The following is a 15,211-nucleotide window of genomic DNA, read 5'->3' as shown; positions in this document are numbered from 1 at the left end:
GCCCGACGAAAAGAAAAATATGTAGTCTGCTAATAGGACGGTGTTCGGTCTCTATTTGTGACTGAGGTATTAGACTGTATCACTCATCGGACAGCGGACGGCTCCTAAGAGCCCAGTCTCCCCGATGCCTGGAGATCGGACACATCAGCCGGCAACCGATTTATTTGTGACTGAGGCATAAATGAATGACATGTTACCATGTGGATACTCCACAATATTACCTGTATCATACTTGAAAACCTCTTTAAAGTGAACATCATGGTAGCCATTGTATCCACCGAAGATGTAGATGCAGTTATTATGTGTAACTGAAACCAAGAAAGGAACATTATATGTTTTGAAGAAAAATATTGACATAAAAATAAACTGGTGGAGGACTTCAAGCCGAAGAGGACCAATAACCGAAGAACTTGTATAAGTTAATAAAAAACTGTTTAATCTTGCCTAATGAGAATACAGTTCACATTCCCATAAGGTCTGTTTCTTTTAAGTATTAATACAAATACAGCATTTAAGCGCTGTTGTTGACATGCTTGATGACTAATTTAAACTTAAACATGCATTAAAATAATACTTGCAGAGCATCAATTTCAGACTAAAAAAAGTGCAATTAAATTGGAAGATATCATACTTTCATTTTTAACACAAAATCCTGCAATCAACTGTAACAATTCTTGCAATACTGAAAAGATTGACCTTTCATCTTAAAATAAAATCTTCTGTGAGCCTAGAACCATGAGCAATACTCACACGCTGAATGACTACGTCGCCCAGTGGGTCGGAAGCCTCGTGAGATTGCAGTCTGCCATGTGCACGTCACTGTGTCAAACATGTGCACCGAGTCACAGTACATCTCCATGTTAGTGAACAGGTTCCCGCCCATGTCACTGCGACCTCCGAACACGTACATGGTGTTACCAATGCCGACAGCAGTGTGGAAGTCACGCCAACGTGCCCTGGGACCCTGCGATGACATATGGGAGGACACGTGGGTAACAAAATGTTTGGCTTTTTTTTGTGGCCAGAAAGTTATGATAATTGTCAGTAATCAAAATAAGCATAATTCCACAATGGTAAATCTTTATCTACTTTTTCTGTGTTTTTTTTACATGTAGGTGGGATTGTTAAACTTTATTGGCATGAAGTCATAAGATTAGAATGTTGCCTGTTATCGTTTGGTTGGAATGCTACATTCCATGATCGAGATGCCAAACAAAAGTGCCTTTTATTCTAGAATTGGACAATTCTGACAATGGTTGGAGACTGAAAGTCACAGCACCTCTACACATCAGTTAAAATAAATTTGTTTCTCAGAAGTGATGTGTCGTATTCAAAAACACAGCGTACAAAAAACAAGTAAAATAGGTGTTCTTACTTAGGGTTAATTGTTGAGTTTTCATATTGTTTCAAATTCAAAGTTCTATGTCAGCTCAACTCTTACATCTACTGCTTCATTATAGGGTTCTCAGCTTCAGAGGTTGAGATAAACAAATGAGCTGCGTCCAGCCAAAATGGGTCTTATGCCATATGTGACCAATTTAGCTCTTGTCAGGAGCTACAATGTCCACTTATAAGTAATGCTGACCTGGCCTCGTGTTCACAAAACGATTTTGCAATCGAACATCGATTTTAACTGACATCGATTTTCATTTTTGCCTATCAACTACAATGGAAATCCATTTTCAATGACAAGCAAAATTGATTTTCGATTGCAAAAAATGTTTTGTGAACACAGGGCCAGGCGTGGTGGATATGGTGTCACCTTATGACATGGTGGCCATGGGTTTGCCACAGGGGGAGGATTCTTCTCCACTATTGACACCAATTAATGGTTCTAGGCCCAGGAAACGTACTCGAGAGTGTTCTAAATAAGCCTCAGGCCTTTGATGCAATTGAGCTAAAATAAATAGGTTTTAACTATTGAGACCACAAAACCTTGCTAGACTTCTTAGCATGGTGTGCCTCAATTAATTCAAGTACCTTTGTTTCCAGTAATGTCCAAGTCTTCGTAGAAAATTCAAATCGAAAGACATCGTCAGAAAATCTGTCAACCTTAAGAGGGATAAAATCAGAAAATGAACAGTTAATTTATAGGCAGCTATAATATCACAACTATCATGATTCATTGTTTTTAATTATATGATTTGAATAAATTCTGTTTCACACATTTAATCTGTTAATTATGATTTATAGACATGATTATTTTCTAGCCATATTTCTTCCAATAACACCCTAAAAAGCTATCCCAAATGCTAGTATTTTAAAATCAACAGTCTTTATTAAAATTGTTATCTAATTATTGTAAAAAGGCATTTGTAAGAAATATGTATTATGTACACTAACCACTTCCTCGTATCCCCCAAAGATGTACATGGCGTGATTGATGACACAGGCTGAGTGTCCGTCTCTCTTGCCAGGGGTCCATCCCTGTGTCTCCACCTGACTCCATGTCTCACTTACTGCAAATAGAATGATCAGGTTTCATGCCAGCTTTCACTTATTCCGGGGTGTGATCTAAGAACCACCTCAGGGATACAAAATGCCCTTCCCCTGTTACAAGGTTCACTTAACCCTTTCCCACTCAGTAGCAAAGTGAACATGGCTTTTTGCAAACAGCATTAAAGCTTATCAGTATCTGTGGGTTGAAAATGAAGCCTTTAAAACTTGAATCTTTTAAGAAAGGTATTTAATTTAATGTCACTTTCTAAGGGACCACAAATGCATCAAAATAGTATCTAAGTGGTAAAAAGTTAAACTCTTCATTTGTATACAAATTCATAAATATTAATAACTGTATGTAAAATCAGTTTGACATTGAAAGGGACCAAATCAGCTGAAGGAAGGAGAAATCCCACCCTGCGTGGACAGCACAAGCTTATCTGGAACAACAATTGACGAATATGCATCGAGCGACTTTTTCAAATGAACAAACCTGTGACAAAACAGAAGAGTATGTTACATGCCCCATCACTGTCATTGCGTCCTCCCCAGATATAGGCGCAGTCACCGTAGGCCACTGCAGTGTGGCCGTACCTCTGGTAGGGGATGGAACTGTCCAAGGTTTCAGGGCTGTGCAGCAGCTTCCAGCGTAGAGAAACTGTTGGGGGGGAATGGTCATGTATCAGCAAATATACAAGTATAGGTCACGCTCAAGATGAGCCACGGGGAAAATGAAAAAATTAATTTAAGAAGTAAATTAATATTATATACAAAGGGATTAATCTAAAGCAGAATAGCAGAAAGCTCCCTTTCATTTAATGCCACCGCTTTTAAAAATATTTTGTTCCTCTTACCTTTGTCAATGTTCCAGTAAAAGCAGACAAACCTAATTTCAAAACACATAATCTCTTGCATCCTAACAAAGTTAGTTGTACTAGCATATATTTTCAACAGTTGACATTACTAGTTACAATCTTCCAATGTGACCTATAAAGTTGTAAGGAAATACAAATGTTCACCATTTTTTGGAAGTACATGCATGTAGAGTAATACAGGCGCATCCAGCAGTGCTCATGTATATTTATAACGACCAATCAACGAGTAAATCACAAGTTAGATAGAATGCCACATGTACAAACTATTTTTTAGATGAAAAGTGGCTGGGAAAAAACTAATAACAAAAGACAATCTTCTCATTAAAAAAGCACCTCATTTTTTTCCACCAGAGGATTTTTTAACCATGAAATAAAACACCAAAAGCTTGCATACAAATTACATTCCAACAGGTATCATTAAGTGTTAATGATTTTAATATACATACATTAACATGTTAAATTAAAATTAAACAAACAACATATTAGCTAAATAAGTGATTGAAGAGTTGCTTTAAAAGTATATCAATCCAAAGTGTATCTATCCAAAGCATTTCAAACCCAAGAGTATCAAACTTAAATGTATCAATCCAAAGTGTATCAAAACAAAACTGTATTAAACCAAACTGTATACAAAAGTATATCCAAAAAAAGTGTATAGATCCAATTTGTATTAATCCAGAGTATATGATTTCAAAGCGTATCAATCATAATAAGTATCCCCAGCAGCCATAAGATCTTGTTATCAAATCCCTCCAGCCTTACTTGTGTTGAGAACATGGACGTCAATGGGCAGACGACTCTCGTAGTCCTCCCCAGTGCAGTAGCCTCCAAACGTGTAGATTTTCTCCCCTACGACCACAGCAGCGTGATTCACGCGCCTGGGACCACCCTCTAGGTGCACTGTCCACATCAACATGGCACTTTTATTCTTTGATCACAACATCTATTGCCACCCTGCAAGAAAACTTGCATGTAAGAAACTTATATTACTTCACAGAGCTTATTGATATCTTATCAATTTAAGCATTTCTACTATCTTTTATATGTTAATGCACTTCAAGTGTCTTAACACACAAAAACTCAACCCTGAGTTGCCTGAATCAGTCAGTCCATATCAGAATCACGTATGTTAACTAAAGAATGTTACCGTAATTCTCATTTTATTCTCATATGATGTGGTAATTTCAAATTGTTTTCAAGGTACTTGGATCGATTGTAGGCTATTTGAGATTGTTTGGATGAAATATTTGTCTTAAAATAGTGTTTCGCCATGACTTTTTTTGTTTAAATAACTTACAGGGCTTTTCATCAGGAAATTGGGAAGAGGGCATTTTTGGGTTACAGGTTTAAGGCCATTAGAGCCAAACTAATTCACATTTGTTTAAGTCATAGTTCTTTTTGAATGCTTCAGCTTTTACGAGTACATATGTGTCTTGTTCTAAGAAAATTGGGCTTAATGCATGTGCGTAAAGTGTAGTCCCAGATTAGCATGTGCAGTCCCGCACAGGCTAATCAGGGACGACACTTTCCGCTTTTATGGTATTTTTAGTTTCAAGGAATTCCCTGTCTCGTTTCAGATTAGCCAATGCAGACTGCACAGGCTAATCTGGGATGACACTTTATGCATATGCATTAAGCCCAGTTTTCTCAGAACCTGGCTCATATGTACAGCTCAAAGCTCTTCCTGATAAAACTTAATTCAAGTCTCAAGCTTGTCTATAAAATCGAATTCAATCAACCTAAAACATCGTATTTAACATATACTTGTTCCATCGACATCAATTTTGCTTCTTTTTGTCTCCATAAATGCTCAAAACAAAGTTAATAAAAAAAGATATTAAGCAAAACTAAAGCCAAAGTCTTGAATTGACGATTTAATCTTTCTAAAGATGGTTCCGGAGATAGTCAATGTAGCATGATTGATTGATTTGACATGAGATCTATCTTGCCTTTGGTTTCGGAGATAGTTGATGTATAAATAAGCGTATTTTCAAATACTTGGCGTTTTCCATTGCAAAAACTTACACATGGATTTATATAATGAGTCTGCAAGCGCACCATACCAAGTAAGTTGTTTTGATTCTACATCTACATCTACATGATACTGCTATACAATCGTATGATCGATTATTAGAAGCAGGTGGGTTGTCGGAAAATAGTTGTTAAAAATATGTTAGGTGCAAATTACTAGTTACAGATAAAAAGATATCAGATAAAAGAAGCTACAAGCCTGAGATAAAAAGTTAAAAACAGAGTAGACTTAGAACTGGTGGAAATGATGCAGCTGCCCAGTAAAGATACCTATACTGGGACTAGCTTGTAAGGACACAGGCAGGCCATTCCAAAAATGCTACGTGGGAAGAATGAATTGGAGTGATACTGTGTCCTTGTGTATGGTAACAGGTAGTTCAGGTTTCTGGTGGGTGTCAGGTGGGGATGGGCAACCCACACAAGATTGTTTTGGATTTTATATAGAAGGATAACATTACCGATGTTTCGACGCTGTTCTAAAGTTTGCCATTTGTGATTATTTAGCATTTGGGAAACACTACTGGTTTAATTGTAGTCATTACAAACATACCTGGCAGCTGATCTTTGGACTTGTTCAATTTTGTAGATGAGATACTTTTGCCAAGGATGCCAAACAAAGGAGCAGTATTCTAGCTGAGGCCTTACATAAGTTTAGTAGGCAGTCTCTTTAACCTTTTTATTTGAAGTTTTGATATTTCTTTTAATGAATTTGAGTGAATTATTGGCCTTTGATGTTCTATTGTTTATGTTTTTGGTCCATGACAGGCCTTTACTTATGGTGACACCTAGATATTTTGCAGCCTCTGTGATTTTTAGTTCCATGCCATGAAGTTTGTAGGAAAAAGGACAGGATGTTTTTTGTGGCTGATTCTAAGGATTTCACATTTGTCTGCAGGCCTTTTCCGCTCCATTTTGAGAAAACGCCACACTGGAATTTTGGAAATTTCGTATCGTGAAAAACCCCATTTTGGGATAAAAATTATTCGCAAAACTGGCTCAATTGGGAATAATAATCGCATGTAAATAGTGTTTCTTATATTTCAAAGAAGCCGTTAACTGGTAAATAACGACTATTTTGATAACATATTATTAAAATTTTACAAATTTTCATGAACATGTTTGATAAGTGCAGACTTTTTTTATATGATTTTGGGGAAAGCGCCTGGTCTTTTTTGAGGGAAAAAAAATCGCATGAAACGCCGGATTTTGGGGGAAATAAGGAAAGTCTTAAATAATCAATTTAACATATTTTATTGTTTTAAAACAAATTCAAGGTAACAGATAATTTAATATTTCAATATTTTCCTATTTTCTACACTGGATCAGGTTAACTTATATATTTAAAGGTTTAAAAAAGGTTTGGAATTGGGAAAAAAACAACCAGATTTGCATTGGGAATGGGGCCTGTTTTCGGACCCGTGGCATAGGGCGGAAAAGGCCTGGTCAGCATTAAATTACATGGACCAATCAGATTCCCTGTTTTCAAGATTAAAGAGATCATTTTGGAGGGTTTGTGCATATTGGGTGGATTTAACTGTTAGATAGACTATAGTATAATCTGCGAAAAGTCTAACCTTGCTCTTAACGCTGTCAGGGAGGTCATTTATGTATGAGAGAAAAAGACAAGGTCTGAGAACCAAGCCTTGGGGGTTGCCAGATAAGATGGAAAGGTTGTCCGAGTAATGGCCCTCAACAGCAACCTGCTGGGTACGACCATATAAAAATGACCTGATCCAGCCAATGGTCTCGGAGTTTTATACCTTGTCTATGTAATTTCAGCAGAAGTTTGTGATGATCGACTTTATCAAAGGCTTTGCTGAAGTCCATGACTATAATATCAGTTTGTTGGCCTTGTTCTAGATTGTCATAGACTTCCTGGGAAAAACTAATGAGCTGGGTTTCAAAGCTATTTTTTTACCTGAAACCGTGTTGGAATGGACTTAAGGTGTCATGTTTAATGTTTATCATAAAAAGACATGATATTGGAAACAAGTATATGCTCCATAAGCTTAGATGCAATACAGGTTAGGGAGATGGGTCTGTAGTTACAGGGTTTGCATTTAGGGCCTTTCTTGTACACGGGAGCAATGACTGCATGCTTTCCAGTCATTGATAATTGATTTGCGCATTAGCCTTAGGGATACATTTGTTATTTATATTTATGATATGTTGTGTTAGTTTATGCCAGAAAAAGTTTATGTTGCTCATTTAACCTATTGAAATGCCGCCTGTATTCGCTACGTGAAAAATGCAGTTACCACTACCAGTTGCAACTTCCAGACCCAGCGACCCGGAGGGATTATTATTGGATGATTGCAACTAGATTGCGGCATTCGGTGATTTACCTGTTTTCACAATTAGCAATCATACATGTCAACCTCATTCAAGATATTAATCTTAACATACGATTAAATCAGTTCATTTTACGCATAGAAAGACTTCAGTAATCAACAAATGTCATTTGTTTTGACAGTTCTTTGTTATATAATATTGTTCCGTGATAATCGCAAAAGGCTACCAACGACTAATTGTTTCATTATAGTTCGCCCGTGCAGAGACTTGAAAGGTTCCAAGCATGGCCATCATAACATTACTGGTAACCAGATATTAAGTCCAATTACTTAGAAATAGCAATAATTTGTATAAAACACATCAACGTTAATTAGAACTCCTTTCAGACCTGGAAGGACTTTACTTGTGGCTGTAGCTTAGTGTCTACCGTGTCGCCAATAAGATTTAAGCTGGTAAATTTATGTTTCTTAATTTAGGAATAACGTAAACATTATTACGTCTATTGTCATTAAAAGGGTTAAACAATCGGTACAATTTTTCGCAGATATTTTGGACCTGGTTGAACATTGAATAACGAGTGTTAATTCACCAATGTTTTAATATAAACCACATGAAAGCATACATTTAATTATCCAAAAATGCCTCTCAAGCTCTAGTTTTTCTGTATCATTTGACTATTAAGTATTAAATGTTCTTGTTCACAGCTAAACTACATGACAATTTTGTCCATTTTTGCAGCAGATTTAACAAGAAATATATCTGGCGTTTACCCTGTATGTCTTCATATGGCTATCCTTCGTTGTTTGGACAACTTACGAAAGATCATTGCGGATATTTTCATTTTCGTTCATTTTCGGGCCGTACAGACGTACGGTCACCGGCCCTACTTACTGCTACTGTGTTGCCACGTTCACATCACACTAATATCCGCCAGTTCAGATCTATAAACAGTATATCGCACTTGTAATAATACATAAATTGAATAACAATGTGGTAACCATGTTAAGCTGGTCAACGGTAAATGGAAGCAATTATAAACCTTCATATTGCACTTAAGGAAAATAAGCACACATTGAGAAATAGTGAAATGCGGTTTAAACAAGTTATCGATCACGGATCGATACACAAACAAAACCACATATATAAAACGTGACAATTTACATAAACAAGCGATTGACGTCAAAAAAAGATACGCATTGTCAAGTACTGCGTCCTAACCGCTTTGCGAAGAAAATTACATGTCACAACTTTTCAAAGTTTTAGTACTTCAAAATGTACCGAATGAAAAGGATATAAGGAGCGGGTACGTAATGAACATGCGCCGTTATTTTTCATTAAAATGCTGAATTGAGTAGTCCTTACAGTTTTCAAAACTCTAAATGATGCATAAACATCTGCGCGAAAAATACATAAACGCATTCAGTGATCCATAAGCCCACTTAGTATTAGTGAACCGGATTAATTCGTTTCCAATGACAATCAAATCAAATCAATCAAATAAAATTTATTTTGAGTCGGCAAGACAATAACAAATAACATAAGCTGCAAAGCTTTTGAACCAACTATACAACAAATGTAAACAGTAAAACAAGAGTAAAAAGCTAGATAAAAGAAAAAACACATTTACATGGATATAGAAATACAGATACATAATCTATCAATACAATTTAAGGCATTAACAACACAATTCAAACTTAACACATTCCCGACTTTCCTGCTGGTTTTGCACTAGGAGGGGAAATGAAAGACATATTATCATCATCATGACACGCATGGGGTTAAATATATATAAAAACAGTTAAATATAAGGGTATAGATTTGCTGGACCAGCAGCAGAGTCAATGCAAAAAGTTATTTATAATGTACAGGAAGTAATCAAGCATGAATGGAAAACAATAGCAATATGCAAGAGATGGAGGTCAAAAGACCAAAAATCTTGTTAAAGACCAAGGGATCCCCGAAGTGGTCTTACTGTACTCGAGCGTCCAGCCCACAACAGTCCATAGAGATAGACCACTGCTGCCAGGGCGCCCGAGTCTACACCATCAGTCACACCAGGGACACCGGAAATAATCCTGATCCCGCTTACGGTCCTTATCAGATTTCCCGCCTGACCTCCCAGAGAAAGATAAAAGTACATACATGTATACAAACACGCATAAAACATATGAAAGTTCAAAACATATACACAACGACGAATCATCTGATTGAAAGTCATACAGTGTAAAATATCAACTGCTAATTAGGTTCAACATTCGAATGTAAACAATATCTCTTTAAATATGTAAAGATAAAGAAATGTATGATTCAAACACAAATTTGCAAGTGTGATAGTTCGTTAGTACATACACCAATGCGTAGTTTGAGAGATCATGAGAGATCTCGACCTCAATTCTTTGTCAGGTGAATAAATGATACTGAGATTAACTAAAACATGAATAATCCATTCCTCCGGTCCTCTTTGCTTAATAATCATGATACTACTACGAATGCTTTTTTTAGGTTTTGGAGAGGTCTACAATACGAACTCCTCAAAAACGCCTCACCATGACAATGGCTGTCAAAATGTCATTACTTATACATGTATCTCAACGAGGTATAAGTGAAATACGAATTCATTCCTTCTTTTGAGCCAAAGCCAAACACACGACGCTGCGGTTTAGTTTTGTAGCAGTTTCTAATTTGTCCCAACAGGTCTGGGCTTAGACGGGAAACGTTTCGTAATCGAAAGGGGAATCTCGGCGCCTTCGGGGGCGTTGCCTTGACGACGCTGGCCGTAGAAATGCGAGACGACGTCAATCGTCGTCTTCACAGTGAGGTCGACGTCGTTCTTGTCACCGAGCGTCGGGTTCACCTCCGCAATGTCTATAACCGCAAGCCGACCTGGAAGTACAATACATAATAAACTTACAGATTATGTGAGCGTGGTAATTTACCACGTGTATCATGGAACGCTCTGCTTTGATTTACACAAACGTATCAAAATAAAGAAAATCTGCGGACGATGCATACATTTTTGCAAGAGGAAAAGTAATAAAGTTAGACGTGGGAGTGCACCAGACGTACACTTGAGTTCTCTACGATTGCACAGCATAAGCCATGGTCATGGAAGAATGAGAGAAAGAATATCTTTAGTGTAACTCGAAGTTAGTATATTTATAAAATAAAAATCAATGACGTGGTAACTTTAATTTCCGATTTACTTAACCACACACACAATCGCACAGCCAATGTTAAAAAAGTCATGAAATAAATTTGAAATTTCATAAAGGGTTTTAGAGTCCCGTAATTTTTTTTTAACGGATAAAAAACGCTCACCTGTTTGCGCCACGATTTCCACTATGTAGCACACCTCTCGGAGAGACAGACCGCCACTGACGGGAGTTCCGGTACTGGGCGTGTACTGAGGGTCCATCGAGTCGACGTCGAAACTCACGTGAATGGGTTTGGTACCGCTGATATAGAAACACGAAGAGCTGTGTTAAATTTAACGTGATGGTTATATTGTAACACTTAAACTATGCTGACATCTACAAAATATTCAGCAACAACAGTTTTATCCCAATAATATATTTAATATTTTCAGTCAACAAAGGGCAGTTATTTCTGAGAACGAATTAAGAACAAAAACCAAAATGGGGAAACAATGCCTGGTGGTATACTAGGAGTGATTACAGCGTCGGCCGAGCCATCGAGAAGTCACGCGTTTGATATACACTCGGGAAACGTTATCAACATCTCCTCCATAAGACACCAAATATTGGTTCAACCCGGAAAACGGTTCCGATACTGATGGTATCTCAATTATCTTTAAATAACCCACCAAAATCCCCAAATGGCCTATCAACCCTATGTATTAAGTTACATAAATGATAGGCATTTTTGATTCGATGCTGGGACACTTTCAAGGTATACATGTACTTAAAACCAAAACACCGCTTTATCCGCAATATAGCTAAAATAAACGCATTTGACGTATCAATAATATTGCTATAACGCTGCAAGATAATAAGGGATCAAACTTACGTCGGGTCGACCGCCTCTAGCGCCATGTCGAGGACCCTTCGGATGCCAAAGTGATCCACTTCCTGCATACTGAACGAGTTCATGTTGAACTTCTCCACGATGGCCCTTTCCAGAGGGTCCACGTCCCTCAGGCCGATCCACGCCACCTGGTCAACGCTGATACTGGAAAAAGGGCAACGATAACAGAAATAAGTGATGGTGTAATGCCAAGATCTTGTCAGACATGTCAGGAAGTTAATTTAGCACACACTCGTGCATTATACATATGAACATTTAGTGCTGTGAAAATTATTAACATATTTGCGTTAACAAACACGAACTAATGTTTTCGATAATGTATGATCACGATTTATATGTTCTTTAAAAACACAACATCATTTCAGTGGAAATGCAAAAACCTACCATGGCTTTACTTCCTCCCATCCAGGCAAATACGAGATGTAGTTGTCCAGCTCGTGCGCCAAAAACGACAGCGGCATCCCGTGAATGTTACCGCTATCTGACGTCAGCGGCGTGTTAATGTCTGCGTGCGCATCAATCCAGAGCACCGCCATATCCGGGTGGATGCGCGCGTGACCCATGATGGTTCCGATAGCCATGCTGTGATCGCCGCCTAACGCGATACAGCGTCCTTCCGCCCGTAAACATCGCTCCACCAGGTCCGCTGTCTGTAACATGAAAAAGAACTGAACATCTGTGTTGATTATCAAAAGAACAATAATCATATACAAATTATTTCGTACTTTACGCTTGGATGAAAAAAAACGTTCACAAGAAAGCGACACAAATAAACAAAATACAATGAGAAAAAAATACAACGTTGAAAATAGAGTTGCAATAAACACCATTCTAAAAAATACACAAATTTACATTTAATGAGCCGCTGGCGACGTTTCTTGGATTTCTGACATGATCATACGGCAAGTCATCGTCGACCAAGTCATAATTGACGTCCCCATAATCTGTGACGTTCCAACCGAAACGCATCAGTTTCTCGATCAGTCCGCCGTCACGTAACACTTGTGGGCCCTTCTCTGTGCCGTCACGACGCTGTAGTTAATAACATGGTCCATCAATTTCGTTTTCTATATTGTGACAGTGAACGTTTTATATCGAGTCTCCGACATTAGTCTAATAAATGAGAAATTACACGCAAACTAAGTGCTTATTTTCGCTTGCTGCTAAATTCTCCGAATATCGCCCATAAAAGAGGACATGTATCTGAACATTCGAATATGGCCTCGTTGTTTTCTCCAACTCACTATGTAGAAGGAAAAATGCCTTGCTATTAAATACATGGTTTGGTTTGTCTGTGATTTGTTTTTCAAGAAATAACAATCCATTAATAAAAATAAACAGTTGAACAATATAATGCTTACCTGGCCTTTGCTCACTGGAACTCCTACGATTCCAACAGTATCCAACGACATAATGCCTTCTGTAGTCGTGAAACGATCGTTTTTCTCCCTTTCTTGATAAATAGACATAACGTATATATACGCGTGTACGCCAAACAAGAAATATCTTTAAAAAAAGATATACGGCGTAAATAGTTTAATGAATGAGATCAAGGATAGCGAATGTCTTTTTCTGTGCAGTTCTTAGCTGCATCACACGCAGTACGGGATGTTACGGGGAGTTTTCGCGGCTTATTTTACATTATAACATATTGCTGGTCATAAACCTATAGATACAAAACAGAAAACCAAAAGAAGAATGGAAGTGAAATTTAAACATATGAGTCAACCGGCCACACGAGAAGTATCCGTATTTATAGGCGCGTTCTTCGAACAAACCTGTTTTAGTGGTTTGTCGGGCATTGCTATTTGATTCGATTATTAACAGTATCAATTATCATCGTGCTAATGCTTAAAGTGATATTATGGGCATTTTGCACTGTTGAATTGAGCTGAAAAGAATTAACAGGTCAAAATAGTTAGTTAAAATGTGGTTACTGATTAATTATCTGCAACTCACCTTGCTACCAGTTGTTTATAAAAATATATTTTATATTCGATATTCTTACGTGACCCACCCAGTCCTGTAAGCTGAAATGATCCGTAAAACAATTTCGTGTCTTTGTGTCGTATGAACAAATCTGCACTAAAACTAAATTTAGGTTCAACTCGTAAACGCATGATCAGTTGTCAAACGAAAGTACGGTTGATATTCAAATGCATTATTTTTCTCTTTCTGGTATATTGTTTTAGTATGATGATGCTGCATTAATTAATATAAGTGTATATGAAGTAGAAACATCAAAAATAATCAACGGTTGCGATAGACACCTATAAACTGTTACATGCTCATAATATCACTTTAGTACATTAGGCAATATGGACGAATAATTATTGTTAAATTTATCAACAATAATATTTATCATTGTATTGTTGAAAACACATTAAGAATCTATTATTTACATACCATAATTATATTGCTGAGTATCTTCATTTAACATATTTCTGGTCTAAAGAAAATTCCAGGTCACCTAGTTCACGGATAGCGTCTTTATTATATAACGATTATTTTACTGGCCGCCAACTCCGGTGATGACCTGTATATAAACTCTGAATGTCCGCGAATTGACCCGATATACCTCGCGGGTTGAAATGCAATGCTTTAAAGTGAGGCCTCGCTTCCATTGCTCTTTATACTTTTACATGTTAACATGTTGACAGGAATAAGGAAGTAAGTACTAAATATGAGAACATAGCCTTTTAAATATAAACGCTCTTGCGCTGGTAATACTCTGAAAATAAAAGGTGTACGCACAAACTGTATTGATGTCGAGAATTGAGTGTAAAACTGTTCTATCTATTAAGCCTTTTCATTCGAGATAAAATTGTTTCATACAGTAAAACAGTGTTACAAAGACGCGGATATGTTTCCAACGTTCTGGTGGTATACTCAAATCAGCCAATGGAATAAATGAAGTGTCTTCATTCGTACCTAGCCGCGGGCAATTTTATTGGAATTTTATTGGACACTTACAAAGGTCAGGCTAAGGTGAAAAGCTGGCTTATGCAGCTTACGCCGAAAAACAACAGTCGATGAATTAAAGTTAAACTTGTATTTTTATCCTTTCTATATTTCAGTACGTATTGTTTTAATAAATTTTGTCAAAGATCTTTTTGAAACTGTTTCTAATAATGCGTGTTCGTATTTCGGAGAATTGCGTTTTTATATAATAGTGAATAGTAGTAGTGAGTAGTTATGTAGCGAGAATGGGTTTATATACTTACTAGCGTGTTCCCCTAAGGCACACGTTTTTTACAGTGCATGACTATGACTGGGCAATTGCACTTTACGTAAAAACAGAATGGAAAGCGCAAAAGTGCAATCCAGTCATTATGACTTATACTAGTACTTCACATTTATTGACTGTCAAACAATGTACACGTAAATGGTTGTCGTTATTGTGGTGATGCAACTGTGTGTGTGACACAAAAGTATCTTTAAAAAAAAATACGTTTGAAAAATAAATCTTACCGATAAGCTATTGAGTACTGGATTAAATGGCCACTGTTTAAAGTCAAACTCGTTTCTAT

General features: G+C 37.1%; 2 protein-coding genes across 3 annotated transcripts in view; both read right to left on the bottom strand.

Moving 5' to 3' along the window:
- The window catches only part of LOC127875458 (kelch domain-containing protein 3-like), a 58,471-nt gene that overhangs the window by 4,955 nt on the left and 38,305 nt on the right, over nt 1-15,211 (bottom strand). Inside the window, exons 1-7 of one of the 2 annotated variants that reach the window (XM_052420520.1) lie at nt 7,691-7,838; nt 4,077-4,268; nt 2,933-3,097; nt 2,344-2,459; nt 1,981-2,052; nt 751-964; nt 222-308 (exon numbers count right to left, since the gene is read on the bottom strand). In XM_052420520.1, the coding sequence (XP_052276480.1) occupies nt 222-308; nt 751-964; nt 1,981-2,052; nt 2,344-2,459; nt 2,933-3,097; nt 4,077-4,230 (808 nt within the window). In that variant the 5' untranslated portion in view covers nt 4,231-4,268; nt 7,691-7,838. Of the gene's footprint in view, nt 1-221; nt 309-750; nt 965-1,980; nt 2,053-2,343; nt 2,460-2,932; nt 3,098-4,076; nt 4,269-7,690; nt 7,839-15,211 lie in introns of those variants that run through there. The other variant, XM_052420521.1, reaches the window with a different exon arrangement.
- LOC127875461 (arginase, hepatic-like) lies at nt 9,127-13,573 on the bottom strand. Its single transcript, XM_052420524.1, has 6 exons — nt 13,043-13,573; nt 12,534-12,713; nt 12,066-12,331; nt 11,664-11,825; nt 10,956-11,092; nt 9,127-10,520 (listed from the first exon to the last, which is right to left on the bottom strand). Exons 1-6 carry the CDS (start codon nt 13,148-13,150, stop codon nt 10,315-10,317), a joined length of 1,059 nt encoding a protein of 352 aa, XP_052276484.1. The 5' UTR covers nt 13,151-13,573; the 3' UTR covers nt 9,127-10,314.

The sequence above is a fragment of the Dreissena polymorpha genome, chromosome 3 (genome assembly GCF_020536995.1).
Source record: "Dreissena polymorpha isolate Duluth1 chromosome 3, UMN_Dpol_1.0, whole genome shotgun sequence".
Taxonomy (NCBI): Eukaryota; Metazoa; Mollusca; class Bivalvia; order Myida; family Dreissenidae; genus Dreissena; species Dreissena polymorpha.
Note: the sequence above shows the minus strand (reverse complement) of the source record. Positions and strands in the feature narration are given on the sequence as shown.

Bases quoted from the DNA above. Each gene is read 5' to 3' on its own strand.
- LOC127875461 (XM_052420524.1), bottom strand. From the start codon at position 13,150: ATGTCTATTTATCAAGAAAGGGAGAAAAACGATCGTTTCACGACTACA. The intron at 12,714-13,042 runs GTAAGCATTATA...TATTAACTACAG, and splicing joins TTCCAGTGAGCAAAGGCCAG to CGTCGTGACGGCACAGAGAA. The intron at 10,521-10,955 runs GTGAGCGTTTTT...TTGTACTTCCAG, and splicing joins GGAAATCGTGGCGCAAACAG to GTCGGCTTGCGGTTATAGAC.